This window comes from Amia ocellicauda, chromosome 19, assembly GCF_036373705.1.
Source record: "Amia ocellicauda isolate fAmiCal2 chromosome 19, fAmiCal2.hap1, whole genome shotgun sequence".
Taxonomy (NCBI): Eukaryota; Metazoa; Chordata; class Actinopteri; order Amiiformes; family Amiidae; genus Amia; species Amia ocellicauda.
Window position 1 is genome coordinate 17,521,983 of NC_089868.1, and position 26,206 is coordinate 17,548,188.

Sequence of the window (26,206 nt, forward strand, 5' to 3'; positions counted from 1 at the left end):
TACCTTACAAAGATAGAGAGACCAATAGCAATGTAGTTTTTAATGAAAGTAAATTTATTGAGTCCAGATTTTCCAGACTTCTCCTCTTACAAGCTGTATTATTGAAAAACCTCTTTAACCATAAACAGATAACAATCAATGGCCAGATGAAATGTCATATAGAATACTGTAGCAAAACCTTTAGTCTAATTCTGAACAATGAACAATGAGAATAGCCATAGGATTTATTTTTTTCATTCAATTTATTTTGTTAGTTCAGTTCCTATTAAGGGTGCAGGAAAATGATGGTCACACAAGGGTTTTCTGAAGTCACAGTGTTTTAGACAATTGACACAAAACACTTAAAAAGTATTACATGAAGAAGGAAAGGCAAAGGAAACGCAAGGTGGAAAAAACAACTGCTCCACCCCTCCTTCATTTTCCAAGTGTACAGTCCTCTCAAAAAGGGTCATCAGATCAAATAGAAACACCACCCCCCCCCAAACAAAACAAAACAAAAACTCAACAAATAGATATAATTATATATAATATATATTTACTCTTTAAAAATAAAACTTCAGTCTGATTGCTAACATCTGTACAAACTACAAAAATAAAAACTTTATATAAATAATTTATATGGCATAACAAACATTTGAAATAGTACTAAAACCCGATGCAGCCCCCCCACCCTGCCTCCTACCGTTGCACACTGATATTTCTTTCTTTTTTCTGTTTTGAAGCAGTGGATGTAGATGTTTTTTTGTTTTGTTTTGTTCTTCCAGATACTACAGTAGCTACATTATTTTGTTACAGAATGCTTAATTCAACGTTTTAACTTTTGTACAAAAAGAACAGAAAGCTGCCATTTAAATTATACAATTTTCCCTGCATTTAAATTGGCAGTGACATGACCAATACTGAAAGATTGACTTTTATCAAGATAATAAAAGACATAAATACATTGACAAAAATACTGACTACTAAGAGTGAGAGAGCACCCTTGACTTGTAGCATAAGATCCTCTTAGTGACATTAAAAGTTGTCCTACCAATCCTTAATGCAAAGGTACTGGATTGCCCATAATTGCAGAGGGCTACAGTATGTTTAATGAATCACCAAAGCAGCTGACAAGTGTTTAAATGAATCCTCCCTTTAACATTTCAAATTCCCTTTGAAAACAAAAACAGGTAAATGCTACGTTTGACAATGAAAATACAAAAAAAAGACATGACAAACAGCAGCTTTACCCAACAGACAGCTTACACAAACTGTAAAAAAAAAAAAAAAAAATCCTTATCTCACAGCTTCTTCAAGTAATAAATAAAGACTCCAATGCATGAAGGAAGCAGACATTGAAAAGGCGATTTGTATCAAAATGGCATTGAAAAGAGAATGGGCCCTGCATGTGTGCTAAATGTTGATAAAAAAAAAATGGGCTGATTATAAAGATTTGGCATTTCCAAATTCCTGCTGATCAATGAAAGAGAAGGCAGTCTTTATATCAAAAGCTGCATGGCAGTGGAGAAGCACCTACAGAGAAATGCTGTGCAAGATGATACCCTTGGTTGCATGTCAATATTTAGCTAAAGGAAACATAACCTGCAGGGGGAGAATTAAGACCAAAACAATTCCCTTTCAACAAGAGCACCCTAACTTCTTCACACCGTCCTATGCTAAGTGTGGAGGAGTCTAAGATTTATTTTACACATCGATCCAGGTCACATAAATACAATCGGGGGAAACTCTTCTGAAAGTCGCAAACACTGACCCAATTTGAAGTGGAATATCATTGACGGAGACATCAGATTGTTTTTTTTCACACAAATTCTTAGATATCCTGAGAAACTGTGGACCAACGAATGATGGTGAACATCAGAATTGTGGATTTTAAATGTCACTGATATTCCATTCGAATTAGTTTCGATCTGGGGCACCAGCTGCAATGCTGCCCAAGACAGACTTGAGAAAAGTGAAGAAGGCACAACGTATACTATCAAGGAAGAACTCCTTGCTGAATGAGAACCTGTTTACTCAGGGAAGTAAAGATGCCACAAAATGGTGCTCTGATCCTTAAGATCGAAAAGGCACAGTAAGTAGTGTTCAGCATAGCATTCCTGCTGGTTTTCAGTTAAACAGTGCACACATAGACTGAGGGTTTGCTTCAGGAAAGGCTTTTTTTTTTTTTAATCCAGATTCTGTTATTTCAGAATGACATGTCATCACCTTTCCTTGTAAAACCAACAAGTTTTTTATGTCTCAGAAAATGTAACTAAGTGGATGACTTTTCTTTTAGGGAGTTTATGCTGAGGGGAGGGGGATACTGCATATTTTCAAGACAAATAATTTCAGTTTTTAACAGAGTAGCAGCAAACAAAAAACACTGACCTTTTTTTTTCTTAATAAACTATTATCTTTACACCAATTCACTTTTCAGAATTTTCCTTTTTTTTTCATAAAATACATCTCTTTATCTATACAAGGGAGGAACACTCCTATCTTATACATTACTTTTACATAATAGAATACACAAGTTATACAGTACTCTTTTAAATAGCTTTTCCCTCTTTTTAGTATTAAAATATATATTTATATATATATATATTCTTAAAAACAAGAACTTTTAATATTTTAAAATAAACTCTCTTGTCTGTGTGAGGTCTATTTACAGTTCATAGAGCGTGGTTTGGGAGCACAATGTCCCACAAGCAGTCAGAGATGATATTCCAGACAAGAAGGTCTAGCTGTCTTTGGCTGCTTGTTTTAGAGGGCCACCTGTAAAACACAAAGAGAGAGAGAAAACAGTGAGTTCAATGAGAACTTAAACCCTGTTTATGCTGGCAAAGCTGAAGTCAAAGTTGACATGCTGAACTGTGAAGATGCTATTGCTGTATTCACATATTTCCACAAGGAAACATACCACCCCAGCTTGTATCTGTGCTACTAAAGTATTGATCACTACAAGCCTACAACAGGTCATTGGAAAATATTGATTATCAAATATGTGGATTAACCTCTGCAAAATCCCTATTTTTCCTTTTTCTACCCTTTAAATAAAACAAAAACAACAAAAAATGTACTTATTGATTCTCAGCAAATCCGTAATATATAAGCATCAGCTTTGGAAAGAAAGAAAAAAAGACAAAGCATTTTTACTGACCTAGTGCCTGTTTGACCTGCTGTCGAGTCACTTCCTCACAGTCCAGGTCTTGGAGCTCCAAGTTGTCAGTCTTAGAGGAGTTGGTAGCTGTCCTGTGAGTCTTGTGAGATGTCCTCTGAGTGTCCTCAAAGCAGTCTGATTCACTGTCTTCAAAGCCCTCGTGCGTGTACCCCCTGTATGCCCCCGGCAGGCTGGGGTGCACAGCGACGGTCACGGATGCCGTGGCGGTCACCATAGTGACAGCTTTACTGGGCCCCTGCACTCTGGTTCCTGTACTGTACACAGGCAACGTAGTCCTGTTATGGTGCGGCCTGGTGTTGTACTGAGATTTGGGGCCACAGTAATTAGTCCTTCCAGGCCCTTGGGGTCTGTCACTGGGCAAATGTTGCCTCTTGGGCCCCTGGTCCTGCTGAAATTCCAGCTGAAAGTCCTGCTTATGATCCTGCTTAGCAATCTGAGAGCTGACAGAGGTGACTGTAGGCTGACTTGGGCTGTTTAGATGTTCTTTCCTGGTGGCAACATCCTGGCCTTCATTGTATGGCTTCACAACCTAATAGAATATAAAGATGAGTCTTTAATTTCCATTAAAAAGAATCAAACCATCCATTTATGTCTTCAACAATCTGAACATTGTGATTTATAATGACCTGTAAACACAGCTGAGAAACAAAGGGGAAAGCTAGAGAGAGAAGGAGAGAAGTTCAGCGTACCGTGAGTTTGGGGAAGCTGGGGTTCTTGCTGGCCTCCAGAAGGATGTGGGAGGCAGGTGCTGGGTTGGGGGGGATGATGTAGCTACTGCGGTCACAGTACTGGTACTCCTCTTCCCCCAGGCCTGATGTGGTGGTGGTCTCGGAGTAGTACTCAGAGTCTGAAGACTCAGAGAAGGCTTGGTGGCGCCGTCCAGGGGGGTAGCGCCCCGTGTACAAGCCGTGGTGATTCATGGGAGGAGGGATGGGCTCCGGGGATGGTGTGGGCAAGCGGCTGCCATTGTCAGCCGGTGTCACCTCAGCAGGCGGCCCGATGACCGACAGCAGGACCGGCAGCAGCACCAGTCCATTCAGAACGCCCAACACCGTCAAGATGGTCAGGACTGCAAAGAAATACCTGGGAGAAGAATAAGGATACGGTTAGGAACTTTCCACCTTCTGACAAACCCTATTTCAGCTGTGACACGGAAGGGCACCGTATCTTGAAGGCCAGTTACTGCTACTCTGACCTGACTCGTCTGATTTTGACTGAGGAAGCACTGCCTTTCAACTTTCTCTTTCATTCTTCCTTTCCCCCTCTTGCCATTTCCTTTCCTTGTGTCTTCTCACTGGCTCCCTGACAAGCTGGAAAAATTCCTCAGCTCAAAATCCACGGCGTTTTGTTTCCCTTGGGGAGCCCTCATCTATCACCGCAGGACCGCCACTTCCTGAAAATATGTGTTTACACTAGCGTGCAGATCCTACACACCAGAGAGACGTTCAGCCCTCCCCTGTCTGCCTTAACCGCAGTTTATTAAAAAAAAAAAAAAAACACCTTTCTCTTGTTGGCTGCTGTTAACGTAAGGTTCCCTTCAACATCTTAATATCTAGACTCCGTGAGATCCTGTTTCAGTTGACAGTGTACTATGCATTTGTGGGCCTGCCAGAGCCACTCCTCTATATCAGCACTTTGTAAAAGAGAACCAACTGCCATACAGTACAGCTAATGAGCAGTTTGACTCTAGTCTAATGACTTTTAACAGTGAAACTTTAATACCTCTGTGAAAGGACAGTTGTTGTTTTGATATTTCCCTATATCTTGTTATTGTAAGTCTGTACATTATGAATAATAGTGTCTCAGACCAGTAGCAGGAACAGGGTGTCTTCTGTCTCCTAGAGAGGGTCTGTATTTCTGTGTGTTTATATAAATCCCCATCCCGTGGGGGTTTGGCCCGACTCGTTCACCCATTAGGCAGGGATTGTTTATCTTCAAGCAAAGGGGCGTTGACAATAATCCCGCTCACAGTTCTGGCATTAATAATCCAATGGCTAATAGGCTGCAATATTACACCCTGCTCTTTGCCAGGAAATGGAGCTGGTCAGTAATGGAACTAGTTTAAGTGTTTATACCCAAGTGGTAAAACACTAGAGAAGCACCTCCACAACTAAGCTGCTGTTATTTAACATTAAGGCGCCAGAGAATCATTAATCCAGGGTGGCAAAGGAAAAGCTATTTCTTAAGAGGCCACTTAAAGCCCTTCAAATGAGCAACTGGTGAACTGGAGAAAACCAAGCCAGACACACAAGATTTCGGTCTGTTTTGATTTTGAGCAAGTTCTAGTTCTTATCCACTTTTCACAGTGCGAACATGTTTCAAAGAGGATGGGATACTGGAAGATTTCCAAAGGAGTACGTCTCAGAATACTCCTGCCAAAATTGTATATATAAAGCATGAGACTGAAATACCATCATATATCAAATTGTTACTTTTAAAATCACATGAATAAAATCACATGCCTTTACTGTGCGTCTACCATAATGAGGACTTTGATTTAGTCTGTGTTTCTATACCTACATGGATAGAGGCTGGAAGTGGGATTATGTTGCCACAAAAATTGGTCAATGTGGAAATTAGAGAGCATTCTTTTTAAATGTTTAGATTGACAGGAAAGGAACCACCCACACTCTTAGCTGTGGTTCAAACTGTAAGGGGTAAGAACAGATTCAGGCAGAAAGAAAAATAAAAATAAAGTGAAAAATAGAAAGACCAGAAAGTGCCAACCTTCTCACAAAAAACAGCCCTTATCCTGAAACCCTCACACTCCATAGACTTAAACAATACCAACAGGGATATTAGGAAAATAAAAAAACACAGGCTACATATTGTACACATCTGGTTATATGATTTCCCTGTACCAACGTAATGGAAACTGCCGTCTTTTCACGTGTTTGACTGTCTATTTCAGACAGGGAGGCTATCTGTTTACACGGGCGCAATCAGGAGTGTACCCATCCCGGGCACAAAAAACACAATAAACAAATCAAAATGAAGAGCAGCATGCTGTTTGGGCTTTACCTATCTGAGTTTATACCATTAACAATCTCCCTCTCTCCCTATGTGTATATATAAATATATATACTTATGTGTGAGCATTTATATATGTGTGTGTACAGGTTTTTAAAATGCAACAGAGAGTACCACAGAAAAAGCTTTCAACATTAAAGTACAACAATTTAATTATCTACTCTGTTCCAGAATTGTAAAAACGTGCCAATTAAATAAACCAAATACATAACAGGAAGCTATTAACTCAATAAAATTGTTACTCTCTTGCCTTTTCATCAACCAAACCCCTCACAGCACCCCCCCCCCCATGCCATTCCCTGCCTTTCAGCCCCAAACCCAGGCCCTCCTGTTTATTTAAGCAGGGAGAGCTAAAATAAGCAGCAGAGGTCCAGGCCTGAATCAGCTGTGAATGTGAAAGTCACGCAAAGTATACCAGGATATAGTCGAACAGTTCAGCACTGCTCCACTGCTGAGTACCATTTATTTTCCTCTTCCTCCTCTCCACCCCTTTCACTATCACTCTCTCGCTCTCTCTCATTAAGAAAACCATGCAGACCCAGACTGCACAACTCAAAGGTCTTTTTCCTTTTCTGTGATTTCTCCCTCTCACCATTTATTGTATTAACATGTCAGTGCGCCTCAGGACTTTGAAGTAAAAGCTGTGTCATATTGTAAGCATTTGTTTTTTTTTGTCAATACACCTGAAACCCAATGCACGTTGTGTTATTGCTTTTTCCTGTTAGTACGAATCGCAAACATTTGAGCAATACAACCCTATCTTGAAGTAAATGATAAAAATGAGAGCCTCAATTAAAAGAAAAAAAAAAGATAAAACAGCCACCTCAAAACTGCCAACATCCACTTCCTTTTATTTATATAGGGAGGCCCTATTCTGTAACTATCCAGTGTGTGTAAAAAAAAAAATCCAGTTGTTTATTTTACTAAGTCAACATTCCGAAAATGGAGCGTGATTTATTTAAAGGGGGAAAAAACCTAAACTATCCGTGGGCCCCGGTTGGGCCAGACCTCCAAAGCAGGCCGAGTGTTAGGAATTCTGTTGTTTATATAAACTGTAATCTTTTCCATTCGGAGTTGGAGGTGGGAAGGGGGGTTTGCTCAGAGTGGAGCTGCTGAGCTTATTCAGCTGTTTACTCTATGTGCCACCAAGAGGAAATGTTTACAACAACGTATTTATGCTATTCCCCTGCAAGAGGGACGTTTTTCTCTATATCTAAACAGGACCTCCCAGTATGAATACCCTGGCTTTTGGTGCTAAACACCCCCCCCCAACACACACACACACACACACATACATACACACTTCCCCCCCCTCTCCCTCCCTAGCCCCCCAACCCTGCCTTTCTCTCTCTCTTTCTTTTTGTCTTCCTTTCTGGCAAAAAAAGACTTATCGTTTCACCATCTAACCCGAGTCAATCACTCGGAGAATGCCTGACAAATCTGCCAAGAAGCCACCCTCACTGTATTTATTTTTTAAGCCCTGTTCTCCAAGTAAGCACTTTTATGTGACAGGCTTGTTTGAGGCTGCTCTCAAGGTTGTGGTCGGTCTCAGTTGAACTCATTTCATCTTAAAAACATTTCTATTTGCTTTTTTTGTACTTTTTCCTAGGAAGGATTTTTGTGGTGAACAGCTGTAGGAGACATGTTAGACTACTGGTTTAAACAGAGCTGACCAGTTCAAACTCAGGGATGGGGTGGTGTCTTCTCCCTTTTTCTCTTTGTGGTTTGTAGCCTGGGTATGAAACTCACAAAGACCGGGAGGGTTTAACACTGACAGGAGTGTTAGTGTGTGAGTGTGACTCACTGCCCAGTGGGTAGTACATTCGTATGTTTACGAGCAGCTGCTGTGCGCCACTAATGTTTTCTCCATTTGTTGTGTGCTAAGGGCGAGAGTGACACGGACAGGTGGAAGGAGGAAAAAATAAAACGCATTCCCACCTGCAGCTCCTTCCACCCTCTCAATGTCGCCAACCCCTCCCTCCAGTCAAGTCAACAACTGCCTTTGGTCACCCATTAAGCAAGAGCGTAAAACAATATCAAAGAAACCTATCTGTGGCTTTAAAACTAGTCTTACCTCATGATGAAGTCAAATTCAGAGCCTGCCAGCATTAGCACCCCCAGCAGAGTGGAAATGGCTCCATCCATCACTGGGGCAAACATGTGCTCCAAGGCGACAGTAGAGCGAAGATTCCTGTTTCCAATGGCAGTTAAAAAACCCTAAATGATCAAGGAACAGAATAATAGGTTAGCACTACAGGCAGAACACAAGCAGCAAGGAGTATGGCATCATAAGATTTCCTCTTTTACACTAGTGTTTATGATACTACCAAGTCAAAAAAACTAAAGACGAGCAACATTACAGGCCAAAGGATTAATTCACTCACCAACGCTACATGGACTGTGAACTCAACACCAATCCCCACTGACGCGATCAGGATCACCACGGGGATGGCGCTCAGCTTGATTCCGATCAATCCCATGATCCCAAACAGCTCCACGGTCATCATGGCCAGAATGAACACCTGAGGGACAGACAGGAGGTTAACTAAAGCAAAGCCCTTTTTATGCCCAAGCTGTATTCCCATGCATTTAATTGAAACATGATGATTTCATATATAAATATATTAAAGTCCTTAAAAGTCTTGAGATGTAATATAAAACTAAAACCCCTTAAACATTAACACTGAACTGAAGGCTTAGGAACACCTAAAAAGTAGCTGTATCATAAAATACAGCAGCAAAATAAACCAATAACACTGGATACAGTTTTGGTAATTGGTGTGTGTGAGTGTGTGTGTCACAGCAGAGATGGGGGGCTGGGGGGTGAGCACATCTTCTCAATCAGTGATTGTAGAACTAGAAGGCAGAAATGAAAGCCAGGCCCTGGACACAGTTTACAGCCCTCACTTTAGTTCTTTATCTGTGCCACTCAGGGCCTATTTACATGGAAATTGCTTGGGTCCCAACTAAAGCAGTGTCAGCACTGCACACAGAAGGGTTGTGGCGAAACATTCAGGATGCTACTGTCATCTGCACAGCTTCAAATTACACCTCCCCCCAGTGACTAACCCCCCCTCTCCATTCTCTCTTGCTTTTCAGTTTCGTGAAAATGACTGACACTGTCAGACAAAAGACAATATGGTGCTTCATTATTGTCTGCAAAATCAGATTTTGTTTTCATGCTGTACCTTTTCAACTTAATGCTCTTCTTTTTCTATGACTCCGTGTTATTTTGATATACAAAGTCTCTATAGAAACTCCACAGCCCTGGCTGCTTTGATGTCAGCAGGGGTCCCAATTTGGTCACGTTTAAATGAGAAATTTTAAAAAGCGTTTTATTGCCACGACATAAAGGCCACAAAAAAGCATCAGCAGAAAGATAGGACAGTGTCTTGTGGTTTCCTTTCACAAAACAATATCTGTATTTTATTTTATTCCAAGGGGGACCTAGCAGTTCTTGCACCTCAAACTTGTTTTTGGGATTGTTCTTATAATTGCATATATTCTACATTTTTATTTGTTCATCTGAGTCATCCAGAAATCCTGCATTCTCTTGGATTTTGTGACCCTCCCCTTGCCAGGCACGGCCCCACCAGCCACTGTGTGAAATGTTTCCCAGCCGCTCCCCTGACACTGTGTCCCCCATGTCCTGATGGATGGGTTTGGCAGGACAAGGTCGAGGCAGGGCCAATCTGTTCTGTCCCCAATTTTGACAAAGACAGTTTGAGGTAAAGCCTCCAGGGCTTTACACTTCTTTGCATTTCCTTTTCTAAGCACGGCCGCTCTTATTAGAATGACAAAGGAGGCACTAGCGCCCTCTAACCAGCCCACAGCGGCGCTCTCCAGATAAGGCCTCTCAGCCACAAGCAATTCTACTTATTAAGCCGTGCAAGAGACTTACAATGATGCCGGCTGTCCAGGGGTTGAGCAGGAGGATGGCACACACCAGGAAGGTGCAGGCCAGCACCACGCTGATGGAGAGCAGGAACCAGTGGCGTAGGCCTATGTACTGTTCCCAGAACAGGAAAGGGTAACCGTTGGGGTAGTTGAGAATCCCCTTCCTGGAGAACTCATCACAGATGGCACGCACGCTCTCGATGGCCTCGATGAAATCCGACGTCTGGCGCAAACCGTTCAGGTAGAAGGGGAACTGGGCAAATTCCAGGGGTTCAGCAACAGGAACTATAAGGAGGGGGAACAAGCATCAATATTAATTCCTAGGCTGCTCAGTAAAGGACAATGAGACAAATGCCATATTGTGGGAAATGCTAAAATAGTGTCAAAAAAATGTATTTGAAAAAAACACCCAAGCGCAGAAGAATTTTGTGCCTCACATTTTCTTTGCATTATTTAGGTCTCAGATTGATCAGAATAAACACTTACTGCGCAGATTCTCGCCGGTGGTGTCGTATTTGTCATGGATCCATTCCCGTGGGTGGGGATCGAAGTTTGCCTGGGAGGCGGCGTAACCCAAGGGGTCGTTGCTAACCCACACCGTCAGGTAGATATAGAAGGTGTCAGGGTTGATCAGGCCCTCCTCATCCACCAGGCGTTGGGTGGTGAGCTGTGTGAAAAGAAGAGTGCATTAGCACGGGACGAGAGGGAAACCTGCTGCCAACTGTCAATCTGGATCACGAGTTCAATCTCTAATAATGCACCAAGAAGTGCGGACAAGAAGGATTACACACCTGGCTGTAGTTGAATGGCTCCTTCTTGGCACCAGTCTGAATGAGCAGCTTGTATGCCAGCACACCATCCTCTGTGCCGTTGCGGTAGTGATCTCGCGTGATTCTGCCTGCTGCCCAGTCAGCGTCAAATGCGGCCTGCAGTCCTACAGGGGAACAGAAGGGTCAAAATTCTTGTTATATATCTATATGTGTGTGTCCGTGTGTGTTTTGACAATACGTTGCGATCCTTCAGATTAATCACTACAGTATGTGAGTCGAACTGTAACAGACCTCCATAAACAAATTCTACCAGCCTATAACTTCAGACGGCAGAAATATGTGAGCCTGGGCCCCCTTTAGACTGAGTCTGCCTGCTGATGGATGTGCGTGTGGGCTGAAGAAAGAAACCAACAACCTTTTTTCTTCTGTAAATTACAAAGTCTAAAGCAGAAAAATGATTTCCACAGCGATTCTGTAATTATAGGGATCTCCCCGGAAAAAAAAACAGCCTTTTAAGTCACGCCAGTTACCAACTGATTAAAGAATTTCTCCTCTCCCTTTTCTCCTACTAGCTGTTGCCCTCTTGCTCTATACCCTTAATTCACCTTGTTATTAATTCTTCTATCCACAAGGGAACCAGCCCTGTCCCACTCTATCCCCATCTATTTCTCCCTGTTGTAACCTGAGGAAGAAGCAATGGCAGAGGTAACCTCCAATCCACCTCCTTCAACCTTCATCAACCCCTGGGTGTACAGACCAGTTGTGAACTTTCACCACGAACCCATCTACCCCCTCTCCTCAAGGTAAACATTAAGAATTAGCTCAAGGTGCTCAAAGAAAATCATAAACACTTGTATAAGCTTTTTACTTTTCCGACTGATATTAAGCAATGTGCTATTTCAGTGTGAATCATTGTGTATCGATGATGTTTATTGAAATGAATTGATACTAAACTAAAGATTTTGAAAATAACGAAACAGCAAAGACAAAAAACTAACATTACAAAAACGTCTCTTACCTCGTAGCCAATCCTGGAAATAGTGCAGCCACATCCGCGGGAGCTGCTGGTTGTTGTCTCGTACAACATACTTCACCGAGTTGAAGCTCTTGTGAAGTTGCAAGAGCTCCTTCTGAGAATGTGCGTAGTCAAATCCCCCCATAGTGACCAGGTACATGTTGTAGAAGGAGAAGTATTTGAATTGGGCTGAGATGAAGTCGTATTCCTTGGTGTCACGAGGCACAATATCAGTCAAGTAGAGTCCGTCATGGACCATGGTGGTACCATAAAGGCTCAAGCCTAGCAAGGACATGAATAGAACCACCACCACTACCTTCGTTTCAGGTTTGAGCAACAGTGGAGCGTACTTGTCCCGGGCAAAGTCTGACAGGTTCCACCGAAAGAAGGGCAGCGGCACACACTTGCGGCCTTCCTTGGACTCGTCGACCTGGGCCAACAGGTCCCGTGTTGAGCTGGAAGGGGTGAAGAGCTGGGACCCGTAGGGATCCGGGTTTGGGGGCACCAAGACAGAGGGCGGGCTGGTGGAGATCTGCGAGGTGGGCGGCAGGATGGTGACGATGTGCTGGCCAGAGGCATCGCACTGCGTGAAGGCCTGCACCGTGGTGGTGATTTGAGTGCTGGTGGTGATGGTGGGGCCGCTGTAGCACGAGGACGGGTACGTGTGGTTGTCGTTGGCGTCGGAAAACTCCTGTGGTTGGATCTGGATCACCCGGGTGGAACAGGGACTGCCAAAGAGGGAGGGAGAGTCAGTTAATGTGTGATAATAGGAGATTACATTTGATTTACTAATATTCATACTTCTTGACTAGGCAATGATTATATAAGTGTAGGAGGTATTTGTATATGCCTTAATGGCTGATTGTTTCATGTATTACCTGTAGAAACAGCAGAGAATGTCAAGTCTTTTATCCTCTCGACGGTGAAGGTCCAGACTCAAAATGGCGGGGAAGATAAGGAGAACCATGGCGAAGTTGAACACTACCACTATGGCAGCCTACAGGAGACACAAACAGAAATGAATTGTAGACAGAGGTTAGGATATTTTATACCTCACAAGTAATGTCTGCAATCTGAGTTTTCTGTGATCTCAACAAAGAAGGGAAACAGTCGTTGATAATTTGCTGTGCATTTAGTGAAGAGATCTACTCTAAATCACTCGCACTACCCAGCCACCCCCTCCCTCCCTTATTCACCCACACAGTCAACAGAAACAATCATGAGAAAGGAGACTCCCAAGGTCGCAGCGGGCCTTTACGTGTCAGACACAGTCCCCCCCCCCACACTCCCCCCAGCCCCTCAGGCTGACATTATATTCTGTATTATCAGGCTACGGACCACCCAAGGAGAAGTAGGGAGATCACAGGCCCCCGTCTGACGGCCCAGTGATATATTGATATATTTTCTCATTTGATTATTTCTCCCCCTCCCACCTGAGCTGGGAGCTGTGGGAGCCTGTCTTACAGGTTTGGCTCAGAGGATGAAACGGAGGCTCGCAGCAATAAAAGCAGCACAACGGTGTAGGAATTAACGCTGTTTATCAAAGCCTTTCACTCTTTTGTGCCAGCTGCACCTCACTGGAAATGAACCCTCCTCTGATTTAGCACCAAGTTTCGTGCCACTAATAAAATAGCAGAAGAATACCTGCAGGGAGAAAGCTCGCAGTGCTGGGATGGGGACCAGAGCAGCCATGAAGAAAGCAATCATGTTATTGATTGAGGTAAGGGCCACGCTCGTTCCAGTCCGTCTGAGGCATTCCCCTGTCCTGTCCTGTTGAAATAAAGATACACATATATTATTGGGGTGATTTGACTTCAGAATACAAAGCAGCAGTGTAATAAAGACACAGATGGTAGGGCTGAGAGGTTTAAAGAGACACTTGCCTTAAAAGGGATGGTGGAGCCAGTCTCAGTGAAAGAGTGGGCCAGCAGAAACATGTCATCCACTCCAATCCCCAGAGCAAGGAAGGGAAGCACCTAATAGTGAAAGTAAAAGTGAATTAGAGAGTCATGTAGAACAGTTCATTCTAGAACGACTGTAGAACACAGATGTATGAGAGACACGAATGGCGTGGCTCTCAGCGTACCTGTGTTGTGGCTGCGTTGAAGGAGAGGCCGAGAAGGGAGCACAAGCCCAGGCCTGCGGCTACAGACAAGGCCACCAGAAGGACCCCTGCCAGCCCCACCGCACCCTGTGACTTGGCACAGTCCCAGCGCAGCATGGTCACACAGGCATACGCCAGCTGCAAGAAACAACATGGAAATAAAAATGTCTCTTATTTTACGCTTTTTGGACAGTTAATCGCGATTTCTATGATTCCTAGACTACCAAAAACCTTAGATAACAAGCAGCTCTGCTTACCATTAGCAGATAACCACCTGCCACGCGGATAACGCTGACGTCAGAGAAGGACTTCATGATGTCATTCAGGGTGGTTGTGGAGAAGGCGTGGATGCTCTGAGATGAGTTCTGAGGAATGGTTTGATGAGCCACCTGCAGGAGAAATTACATTTTAGGAACGAACGATTGAATGGTGTTCATGAGTATCTGTGAGAAACTGGTGTTTCCACTGAGATATGCATGGCAGAAAACATTACAGTTAACTATAATAGTATAAGGAGCACATAGTGAAAGGATGAAAACACAGATATGACATGTTATAGCAGAAACTGTTGCAAGTCACATGTATTTGTATGTTATGAATGTATATATCATGTTTCAAAATCAAAAAAAATCCTGTAGTTATTGTGCCTTTCCAACACATATAGTTTTGGAAAATAAGGTAGTCTGAACTCCTGCAAAGCCTGACAACTAGAAATAATGACCACAGATGCCAAAGGTCAAAGGGGTTGGGGGTCAACTGAGATCACATGGTCTCCCCAGCTACTCCATCACCACCCTGAATGGCCTACAACCTTGGGGGAATGAAACACCCTCCACTTTGTTTTTCCAGCAAAACCACCCCCCCCTTCCCCTTCCCCTTCTCCCTCGCTGTCCTCTCTCCCTCCTGAACACGTTTCGCTCGAGGCACTGCAGGTCTCCCCCTCGCCTTCGCCTTCAGTCAGCGCAGGGTGTCAGTTATCACAAAAACAGCTTGTTCCTATAACTGGGAGTCTGTCAGTGGCCTCCTCGGCTGACTCCGTTTACAAGCCAGCTGAGGATTGATGGAATTCAGGCAGACAAACGGTTCCAAGGCCTTTCGAAAAGCTATCCACGGGACACCCCTCCTAATGGCAGGTAAAGCTCAGATGAATCTCATTCCTACAACACCCTGACGCTCATCGTAATGTTTTAAAATAGGCTGTTAACATACAATATATTTGTCTTAACGAGAGCAGGCGACATTGTTATACCTCAACAAACTTTCTCTGCCAGGACTCCAGGATCGCAGTAGCCTTCTCCTCGTTCCAGTTGATGTCATGAATCTCGTAGTCATCCTTAAAGTGCTCAAAAAGTTGCTTGGGACTCATGAGGAGATACATTGTCTGGAGAGCTTCAGCGCTGCAGAGAAACCACAATAATAATTAATACAGGCCACATAGAGGAATGCAATTTATGTACTATACTAAAATATTTGTTCTGCCATTTCTTGTTTCAAAAAGTACAAAAGCCACTTTTGTTGTTTTACAAAAGCACAGATGTGTGCCCAGATGATGATTCTGAATAACAATACAAAAAATAAATAGAGCCCCAATATGTAGCCAACATCACAGTTGTGTCTTAGCTTGTAATCAGGATTCTTCTCTGCACACGCATGCTTGTATACACGCACTTGTGAGTCTGTGGGCTAAAACAGGTGCTCTGATTCCAATATGTATAAACAGATGGCCCTTCCAAGCTTGGCACAGACCCTGGGTGGCTTATGGTTAGAAAAAATGAAGTGAATGAGATTATAATAAATCATATCTCAAAGTAATGTTTGTGGGTTTTCGTGGTCTGTTGTAAAGGATTGTATCACTTCCACTGAGATTTGCCAGGGTCAAGATCTGGGCAAAGTCCCAACTTTGTCACTCTATTCCTTTTCACAGTGGTTTTAAATTAAAACAAGAATTCAAAATACTTAGGAAAGCCCAGAGCTCCAAAAAAACCACATTTTTAAATATAATTTTTTATAATGTCTTCTTAAATAAGAAATTAATTAATATTTTATTTTAAATTATATATATATACATGAATATATCCTATTCAGTGATTTTTTTAAAGAATGAAAAACGTATTAATCTCCTATATGTATATAATATATAGGAAATTGATCTGTTTTTTTTTTAATTGTTTTTAAACTGAAAGATACTCATTTAGATACTCCAAAACAAATAAGACCAAGGTTTATGCGGCTGTCCATCAACTTTAATTGGTCAATCCTACGTGGGGGTCAGAGGTGGAAATTGATCCTCCTTCATGCAAGGAATTCCTTAGATGTGTGAGGTTATTAGGAGTCAGTAGGCCCTCTCTCCCCAGCCTCCAAGAGGATTTTCCTGTGACGGCCACCACCCCTCTGTTTCTCACCTCAGCAATGCATTCTGGGAGTCCTTAGCCCTGCCGCCCAAGATCAGCTCCTCCTGCCAGTGCATGAATTTCTTGGAGAAACCGTGACAGCCACCGTGGAGCTCCCGTGCAATGTCAGGAATCTGGGAAAGGTTAACCAAAAATTGGTTTAAAAAATGAATGAACATTTTAACAATAAAAAATCAAATGTATTCTGCTAAATTTGCTACTAATCTAGAGAAATGGTTTTATGGTGTCACTCACTTCACGCAATGCTTTGTTGGGGGCACTCTGAGGACAGTCGGGATCCTCTGGCTCCAGGCACGGGCGATTCATGTAAGCGTGCCCCACCTGGGCCTTCTCCAGCATCTCTCGGAAGCCCTCAAGTGAAGTGAACTGGCTCAGCTGTTCCATGAGCTTAACCGGATCCAAGTTGATCCACTGGATATCTGGCATCCCCCTGTGTGAGGTAAAACACATAAGGTCAGTTCATGCAGTCACAGCAATAGATCCCTCTAGGTCCCAAGATACAGTCATCAGAAAACAAGACATAAGGAGCTGGGAACCATGGGTAAATAACTGCATGACACCAAGTTGCACAGATCAAACTAGGATGCTTGAGTTTCTTTCTCCTCCTCCAGTTAATGTAAATCATTAATGCACAAACGGATAATATGAATTTAAAATATTACGCCAAGAGTCTGAAGTATAATCTACATTTGTTCAGATGTTTTCCTATTGTTTTACGTATATTTGAACTGTGAAATAACAAGCTTAAAGATCTGTATTGGGCTTCAATGAAAGTCAGCTTCTCTGCCGCGCACTGAGTGGCCGCCCCCCTCCTTCCTCAAAGTGTTACGGGGGTTTGTTTTGGTCACCCTTCCTCAATCTTCATTGCCTGTGCCAGATGCAATGTAAAGTAGCGTATATTATCCTGTTACACGGGGCAACAATGCAGGGAAAGCCCAATCGGCAGGCTGCTCGCTCCTATTTCTTAACTTTGTGCATCGAGTCATAACAATTACCTTTGGCTCTTAAACATCTTGATACCCCTCCAGAGCGGGCCGGGGATTGGGTGGCGGGTAAAAATACTAGGAGGCAAGAAGACGGGTTCCTGTATTGTTCAGTGCTATGATGTAAGTTGCACAACTAAGGCTTCAGTGCTGGCCTTGAATTTCTTGACAAGAAATAACTAAATACATACGAACGCTTTGTTGTTTATATATATATAATCTGATACTTCCGATTTAAATGACAACAGATTCAGAAATGCGAGATTTTGACACTGCTGTTGTCCCAAGGATGCTGAAGTCCAACCATTTTCTTAATGAAACATCTGTGACTGGATCATACCCACGCAAACCTGAGATCTTTAAGTATGTTTTCTCTAACTAATTCTCCGTCCACGCTTTTTTATCCCTTTTCCTGACTTGATTGTCGCTTTGATGGTCTTCCCTTTTCCTTTCCTCTCTTCCTCCCCCCCACCCTTTCCCTCCTCTCTCCCTGCGAGTTACAGCTCTCTTCTGTGAGGACGTTAAACCATTAATCTCTTCATCTGTAAAATATCCTTTTGTAGGTTTTTCTCTCACACTTACAATGAGTGAATTTTTGTCTCCACCCTTCCCCCCCTTTCGATCTTCTCCCCCCTTTCCACCCATGTCGGACTTTTCAATAAAAAAGAAAAAGAAAATTGGAAACGTTGCCACGGTGTAAAAACAGGTATCTCACGATGCTTGTAAACGATAGTAACAAACACTGAATTTTCAAAGTGCATTTGTTGTTGGTGCAAGAAGTTCAAAAACCCACCTACTAACTGTGTGACCCCTTTGGCAGGGCAAATCATCTGACCTCTCAATGCCCCAGTGCCTGCTGTAGGAGAGGGAGAAGCAGGATCGGGGGAACGAGGTGTCGCACCTCTACAGGTCTATTTAGTGGCAGGACGGCATCGATTTTAAAAAATATTCACTAAAAACTCAAGAAACTATCTTGGCACCCACTCCTTGCTTTTACTGTTGAACTAGTAAACACAGATGCATTACACACATATATACTGCAAAAATATGCGCCCAATCCCTCGCAATCTGCCACAAGCTTTCAAACTTTAAATGAGGCAAAGAACGCCAATTTAAAAAAAATAATAATTAACATTTTCTGTTTCTGACTCACTAAGATAATGGACACATACACACAATATATATACATTCCATCATCCAATATTACATTTATTTATTTACATTTACATTTATTTAAGTATTTGTTTGTTTATTTATTTATTTGTGTATGTTCTGTATATAACGGCAAGGCGGCATTCATACAGAGTTGCCACAAAAAAAGGGTGGAAGAAAAGAGACACATTCAAAAAGCACCCAAACTCTGGGCAGAATCTCACTCCAATAATTCATGAAGAGTGGCTTCAAATAAAGCTGGTTCTCTCCAATTCCCACATACCAAGCGGCCCTGCTCCTGCTCGCAAAGAGAGGCTCCTTTATCTGCTATTTTTTGCTTGAGTGAGCCGGCCCAGGCCCTTTTGTTTTTCCATAGATTGCTGCTCTTTGTTCTCTAAAGTTTTTTCTCTCTCTCCTCTCTCTCTCTTTTTGCGTTGAAAAACTCAGCTGAACTGAAGCGGAAGCTGGAGAGGACATTAGCAACAGCCACCCCTCCACCCCCCTCCTATTTGTACAACATTTTTAAAATAAATGTGAAGGAAATCTACATGATAAAATCAAGATAATATAGCTCTTTAGTCTTTCTGTTCTATTATTATTAAAAAAAAACACACATTTACATTTATTTTGAAGCCAGATAAATTGAATGATGTTAAAATGTTAAAATCACCCACTGCATAAGCCACCCCCCTGCCCTTTCTCTCTCCATGTCCCAGGTTAATCCTCATTCATTCAGTCCACAACAAGCAGCCACTGCATGGTTCAATCGCAATTTTTTCTACATCCCAGCACTGGGATCTGCACATGATCTGAATTCACTTGAGAATAACAGTTTTTTTAGTTATTACAAAGTAGAGAATAGTCAAGAAATTGTTTATATGTTTAGCACTTTCTCATGTACATAATATGAAGATATACTTTGACGTCTAAGTGTATATTACTTGGTAATTGACCATTTATACTACAAATCTCTGTATCTATCTAACTCTCTCTATCGCATGCAAGCACACACACAACATACACAAATATATTTCAATTAGAAACCGCCATTTTATTTAAGTAACATATATAAAACGTGGTTCCACAGCCCAATTCTGTTCTTACTTTCCCTGCTCTCTATAGGCCCGTGGCTTGAATAATGCCTGTTTTATTTGTTGGGCAACTTACAGCTTTGAGCAACGGTGATTAACATGAGAATGAGCTGTGTTACCGGTTGCTGACAAAGCAGGGCCCCCTCCTGGGCCCCCTCAGTGATGGACACACACTCATAAACTGAAAGAATGCTTACCATTGTCTGACCCAAACCCCCCCACCCAGTGACCGTCCCCTCCCTTCCACTGTCCACTCTCTACACAACGTCCCTGGCGTCGGGAGATGAGAGCCGCAGGCCGCTTAGCCACTTCCTACGCAGGGCCGTGATGGCAAATATTATTATAATTGATAAGAAAACGTTTTAAATTAATATTATTGCTCACCTATTTTTTTTAAAGGTTTCCAAAATGTATTTTGTTAATGTGATAATATGGTAACAGTAAGTCCAAAGTCCAACCCCATGTGTGTAGGAGGTCTGGGAATTTGGAAGGAAAGGGCAGCTGTGGCGACTTGCCCTCAATTTTAAAGTGAGGTTGGGCTTGTGGCAACAGGAGGTCAAGTGAGCTCCTTCGCAGCCCCCAGCTCAGGGGTCATCTTGTCAGCAGAGCAAAAGGTGTCAGCAAGGTAAAGCAGGCCCTGAGACAGCTTGGCTGAGCCGAGCTTCGTGAAAACTAGGTGAAACAATGCAGACAACAGAACTCCCAGCTAGATATAAATGGTAGTTCAGCTGGAGGGAGTTTTGTAGATATCTACAGATAGCACTCTCACCTCAGGGGAGAGAAACCAAGTCTGAGATTACTAGTAGAAGTGAGTGTGGTCTAGCACAGAAGTGAAAGCATCCAGCGCACTGCATTAGAGAAGTGTTGCAATGCTTATATGTTTAAACCTGACCAAATTTCTCTGAACATCAACAGAAGAAGCCATTATTTACAATAATTTAAAAACCACAAACTCGCTGCGTTATTCTCCATCGAGGAAAAATTGGGTGGGAAACTTACGGAAGGTAGGCGGAGCCACCCTGGAGTTTCGCCCCCTCCCAGAAGCAGTCCAGCGGAGTCACAATCATGCAGGGGAACAGCTTGTCAATCATCTGTAAAGCAAAGAACAATTAGAAACCTGGTATGCACTCAATACGAACAGACTAGCCCGTACACTCAGGACAGCATACACTGTGATATTATGCCAGGACACACACAAGGTAACAAAAAGAAAATAAGAAGAAGAAGAAGATAAGGTACCTACCCTTTCAATCATTACATTCTCGATGATAGGGACACCGGATTTATAACAAATCTTGTTGAGATCCCAAGACCTAAGAAAATAAGAAATTAAAACATTTGTAAGATAAACTATAACTGATGGACAGTGAAAGTGCTGGGCAGTGATCTAAACATAGGAAATTCCACACCTTCCAACATGAACATGAACTTACTTTCCATACAAAGACACCTGGACCTTGCTGGCTGCAAGTGCGGCCTCGAGATGCTGTAGCAAAGCCTCCTGGGTAAGAACATTAGTGCCTTCACGTTTTGAAGTCTGGATCAGCATTTGAGAGGTGAAGACAGTCTCCTCTCCTTGCTTCTCCTTGGTGTATCTCAACTCTCGACTCACACGGCTGCCAGCTGGGGAGAAAAGGCATCAGTGTAAAACAGTCATCCTCTTACTCACTTACTCAGTTACTTACTTATGTTCGCTTTGTATTAGCGTCTGTTTTTAATCAGGAAATCGATCGGATTTCTCTAAAGGTTTAAGCTAACCAATCAGACATCAAGAATCTCCCACCTGATTGGAATATTGTTCTTCAGATCCTTTCCAAATCTTAAACTACCAAGACTGGCTACTGTGCATTCAATGATTCTAGAAAGCAACCCGTTAAAAATAAAAAAGCTATCAGTGACGTGCACGCAGATGTTGTTTGAGTTTCTAACTGGGCTTTACGGATTTACAGGATTACAGCCAGTGCAGTAATTATGTGCAAGGTTGACTTATATAGAGTTTCTATGTGGTAATTTCTAATTTGCACCCCCCACCTGCCTTTTCTCATGATTTTCTGCTTCCTACATAGCTCTGCAGATCTAACCACACTGTCTGGCTGAGCTCCAGGGAACCAGAGACCCACAGCAGCGCCGCAGTGAGAGACACACTGCAAGCAGGCAAGCTCACAGCCGTATTATTACAAGATAGATATTCTTCTCCTGTTTGGGCTGTCGTGCCTGTGGAAGCGCTCTGAAGAGTATACTCCGTCGCATCTCTGAAACAATGCAGACCGCATGCATGCCTGCTAAAGCTCTGCCGAGAACAGTTGAAGGCAGACGCTAAAATGGGGGCAGCCATTTGAGCACGCACACTCGATTTTGCTGCTTTGCCAACTTGGGTGGAAGGAACTTCAGACACACAAATCTGGCCAAGGCAATGAGTCAAAGCAACTCATTCACTTATTTCTGGAAAACAGACCTTGCCAGATGCGTCCTGCCTAAACTCCTTCACAACAGTGCCACAGCGCAGGCTTGCTCACAGATCTCCGAGCTCTCAAACAGGATTATCACCTGCTTTACAATGTTCTGGTTTCTCATATTTTTCAGGTGGCAACCCTATATATATATTTTTGGCATGTTTATAACCGAAATGTTACACAATTATCCAATTAGTGAGGCAGTACATGTCAACATAATGAACAGCTACACTTTCCTGGTAAATGAAACTCAATTAATTTTAATATTTATCTTTTAACAGCTTTCCAGAAGACTCTCAAATTTGACAAACAGTGTCTTGGACATCTTTATATATAAAAAAAAAAACCTGAGGCAACTAAGCCATTTGACAATAACACAAAAAGAGAATAAACATTTTTCATGTGGTATTTAGAGTTTTATATAAAAGCATCAAAGCGCTGAGAGGAAGCTTCAGAGGCCAACCCCCTAATTAAGAGGGACCAGCATGAAAAGACAAGGCAGGGTATCCGCAGCTCCGCCAAGGGCACATGAAACACACCGCACCGCACCACAGAGAGCCCGCCTGCCCTTGGATGTACGAATACACAACACTGCATCAGAACAACCCGGAGGGCCCTGTCGCATTGCCTCCCTCCCACGCACACTTAATTGATAAAAACAGATGATTTTTCCAGTGAAATGCGATATTTTAAACTACACTAGACTAGTTTGTCGCCAATGTTTTACGGTTTGGAATTCACGGTCCTGTTACCGCTTTACTAACTACAAGAGCACTCTGATTGCGGAGACTGATAGACTTCCTCAAATCAGCCTATATATTACTTCTGTATGCCTTTTCTCCAATTTAAGCATTTTATATATATACACTTCAATTCACAATAATTCATGTCTATTCAACATACAAGCATGTTGACACTGAAACCAAGATTTAAATAGTCAGGTAGACAAACTGATTTAATAAGATATGGATTGAAGAACATTACTTGTGCTTATTCATATTTTAGGAGTGATTACTTATATTAAGTTCTATCAAACATGGAGTGAGTGGTTGTGCATGTGTGTACCCACAGACACACATTTCTTTAATTTTGAGCATTGTGTTCATATTTAATGCATTTGGGCATCTGCAGGAACTGAGTTTCAATCTCTCTCCCTGTAATTACAGGGCTCCTGAAGTAAATTATAGCTATTTGTGTCTCGTTCCGCCCATCTGGACCACCCAGACGGGGACCAGGGCCCCGCCACTCAGTGACTGCTCAGCCACTCACCAGATGGGAACTCTGATGCCTCTGTGGTTACAGGCCCTCACATTTAAAGAGACAGACACCAAAACATTTGGAATATTGGAAGAAGAAAAAAAACACTCTTGGTTCCCTCTTGTATTCATTAAACACGTTATGATGATGCCAAAAAGAGGAGAACACAGCAGCACCAATCATAAATTACATCCAAAATGACCAATGCTGAGTCTGAAAACCACTCCTCTTTCCCTTCCTCACTGTTGGTATAATTTCCTTCTCATGTCTCTTTTAAAAAACAAACCCATACCATTCAGCAGCTGTTTGTTGGTTTGTAAAAGCGACAGTGTACAGATCCATGTAACTTTGAGAGCATATACTTATACTGTATATCAATCTGTATCTCTTATACACACCAACTGATACCGAGGGCACCTAGATTAACATGGTGGTGAGCTGAAAGCAGGTTTAGGAAGTTAGTGTGTCTCAGACGGGAAGGGAATCCCACCCAGGGAAAAGCCGGCGTATCAGGCCAGTGCGAAGCCTCCACAGCCTGTATGAAATGTGACATGTAATTAACCGCAGATATGGAGCCCCCCGTGCTTTGGTGTCAGCCCCACCGCTGGACCCTGTCAGCTCCAATCTCACTCACCTCCGTCCCAGACACTCCTCTCACCCCGCAGACACGGACACACTCACAAACTTTCATTAATATACCCCTGCATCTGAGTGCGAGGATGCTTACTGTAAATCTCCCTCAAATATAAACATTTCATTCATTCGCTGATTTGAAATTAGGGTCATGGTGCTGGTCTTCATGTGTAATATTGTGATGTATGTCAAGCTTCGTTACATCTGATTCCAAAATGGTTTACATTTCTGCTTTGAATGCCATTTAACTCCCTTCAATGGCAACAACCTTCAGCCTCATCATCTCAAACACAACATTAGCATAAAAGACCACAATGTATACATTTACGGTTTTAAATAATATCACAGCCAAATATTTGAACCTAGCAAGCAGTTTAAGATGACATATTAAACTAAGTAAAATGGCCTTGTATAGTCTTCCTCCACATATATTCAGTTCCCCTTAAAGATACAGTACAATTGCACAGCACAGATAGACTTTTAAAATATATTGTTTTGTAACACAGATCTTGTTTTCTTTCTCTTAAAAGTATGCACATCCACAATACACTACATTCCCATATTAGCCACAAATTCTAAAAATAGCGGGAACATTTGTTATTAATTAGCGACAACCTTTATTTCGAGTTGTTTTTCCTCCTGCCGTTGCTAATCAATTTGAACCGATGGTCCATTTAATTTTGGTTCGTATTATTGAAAGACAGGCTAATCAGTCCCAGAAATGGAGTAGGGTCTTGGAGGCATCAAAGCGGCCCAGCTAAATATGCTGCAATAAAACCCTCGCATACCACTGTCAAAGCACAGTTGGACCCGTCAAATGCTGCACCGATTGGCAATGGTGCAATGTGGACCAGAGATCAAAACTGTAATGCCTGATAGTAAGTCTTTGTAAAGTAGTTGCTCTTACAATACCGTTATAAAAATGAATTTATATATTAGTAACTGCAATTTATCTATCTAACTATATCTATATCTATCTATATATACATAAACACACACACCACCCAGTGTTCTACGTCTCTGGGCTCTGTGGTGCACTTGACATCGTGTGGGCCACCTTCAAAGTGTTGTGGACCAGATTAGCTGGATTAGGAAACCACTGAAAGGACCCATGCTGCTTTGGAGGAAGTCTCACTGGGGAGAATGCAGAAAGAGCCATTTTTACCTGTTCCAGCTACCCCCACAAACAAGAGAGGACTACTGAGGGAGGGGTACAGAGAAAACAAAGATTGTCATATTTCTTCACAGCTTGGTCTTGTCAAAACACGACTCGTTATTTGTTTTTCCGAAGCTGAAAACCTTAGTTGTTAGGCTTTCTGAAACACATTATGGAACAAAGGGGGAAAGATTTGGCTCTTTTACAGGAAAACAACACTTTTAAAATACATCTTTTTCTCTCCCCCCCCATGCCCAATACCCCCTACCCCACCTCCCCATTTTGCGAGAATCCAGTAGCAGATGGGTGCTCCACCTCAGCTCCCAAAAGAAAGAACTCAGGCCCCAAAGAATGAATACAGGCCTTTGTCATTCCTTCTGAATGTCTTTCAGATGTTTCCCAACAAACAGGAAAAAATAAAGAAAACTTTCACAACAAAAGCAAAGAACCAAGCCTTCCCTACCAAATAAAACTATGCAAAAAAGGGGGGTTTGGCTTCATACCTTAGCTATAGAAATACAGCGTGTGTGTGTGAGTCTGAGAGAGATAGAGAGAGGGGAAGAAAAAGACTCAATTACTGGGGGGTTTGTTGAGGCCTGCTTCATGCTCAGAGCCTAAATAGGCCTTTGGTGTATGAGAAAGGCCTACTATTCAGAAACGATAGAAAATTACCACAACATGAAACTTAAATTAAGATTAACTTAAATATCAAGAATTCTAAAACTTGTTAAGGTTAAGGAAAGTGCCATAAAAAAGATTTGGTTAGGATCTATTCAGACCTGATACTCCTGTCAGGGTTGACATAAATTTCCACTGGTGTTGGCATTTAGGCACTTGCCATTTCCATATGTATAGGCTTGCCTGTACTAATTATGCTAATCATCCCCACTGTTGGCTGCTGTGAAAAATGGTCGCATTAAGCACTCCACTGCCTGCTAATGCGGCTTAATGTGTGGTTGAAACATACATTCATCCCGTTGTGAAAGGCAAAATTTTTCCACATTGCTGGCTTCATTCAGACCAGAAATGAATTTATTGAGCCCAGGGACTGTTTTTTTTTCCAAGCACCAAGAAAATGTTTTTTTTTCTCCTTC

The 26,206-nt window shown here is 42.4% G+C and overlaps 1 protein-coding gene across 1 annotated transcript in view; it reads right to left on the reverse strand.

Moving 5' to 3' along the window:
- Positions 1-223: 223 nt before the first annotated feature.
- The window catches only part of ptch2 (patched 2), a 33,437-nt gene continuing 7,454 nt past the window's right edge, over positions 224-26,206 (reverse strand). Inside the window, exons 3-22 of the mRNA XM_066691644.1 lie at positions 21,047-21,236; positions 20,857-20,926; positions 20,613-20,704; positions 16,622-16,817; positions 16,379-16,500; positions 15,226-15,373; positions 14,234-14,365; positions 13,959-14,114; positions 13,756-13,848; positions 13,517-13,642; positions 12,751-12,869; positions 11,876-12,600; positions 10,879-11,021; positions 10,574-10,754; positions 10,092-10,372; positions 8,575-8,712; positions 8,265-8,407; positions 3,850-4,243; positions 3,140-3,689; positions 224-2,754 (exon numbers count right to left, since the gene is read on the reverse strand). Coding sequence (XP_066547741.1) covers positions 2,720-2,754; positions 3,140-3,689; positions 3,850-4,243; positions 8,265-8,407; positions 8,575-8,712; positions 10,092-10,372; positions 10,574-10,754; positions 10,879-11,021; positions 11,876-12,600; positions 12,751-12,869; positions 13,517-13,642; positions 13,756-13,848; positions 13,959-14,114; positions 14,234-14,365; positions 15,226-15,373; positions 16,379-16,500; positions 16,622-16,817; positions 20,613-20,704; positions 20,857-20,926; positions 21,047-21,236 — 4,034 coding nt within the window. The 3' untranslated portion in view covers positions 224-2,719. The remainder of the gene's footprint in view (positions 2,755-3,139; positions 3,690-3,849; positions 4,244-8,264; positions 8,408-8,574; positions 8,713-10,091; positions 10,373-10,573; positions 10,755-10,878; positions 11,022-11,875; positions 12,601-12,750; positions 12,870-13,516; positions 13,643-13,755; positions 13,849-13,958; positions 14,115-14,233; positions 14,366-15,225; positions 15,374-16,378; positions 16,501-16,621; positions 16,818-20,612; positions 20,705-20,856; positions 20,927-21,046; positions 21,237-26,206) is intronic.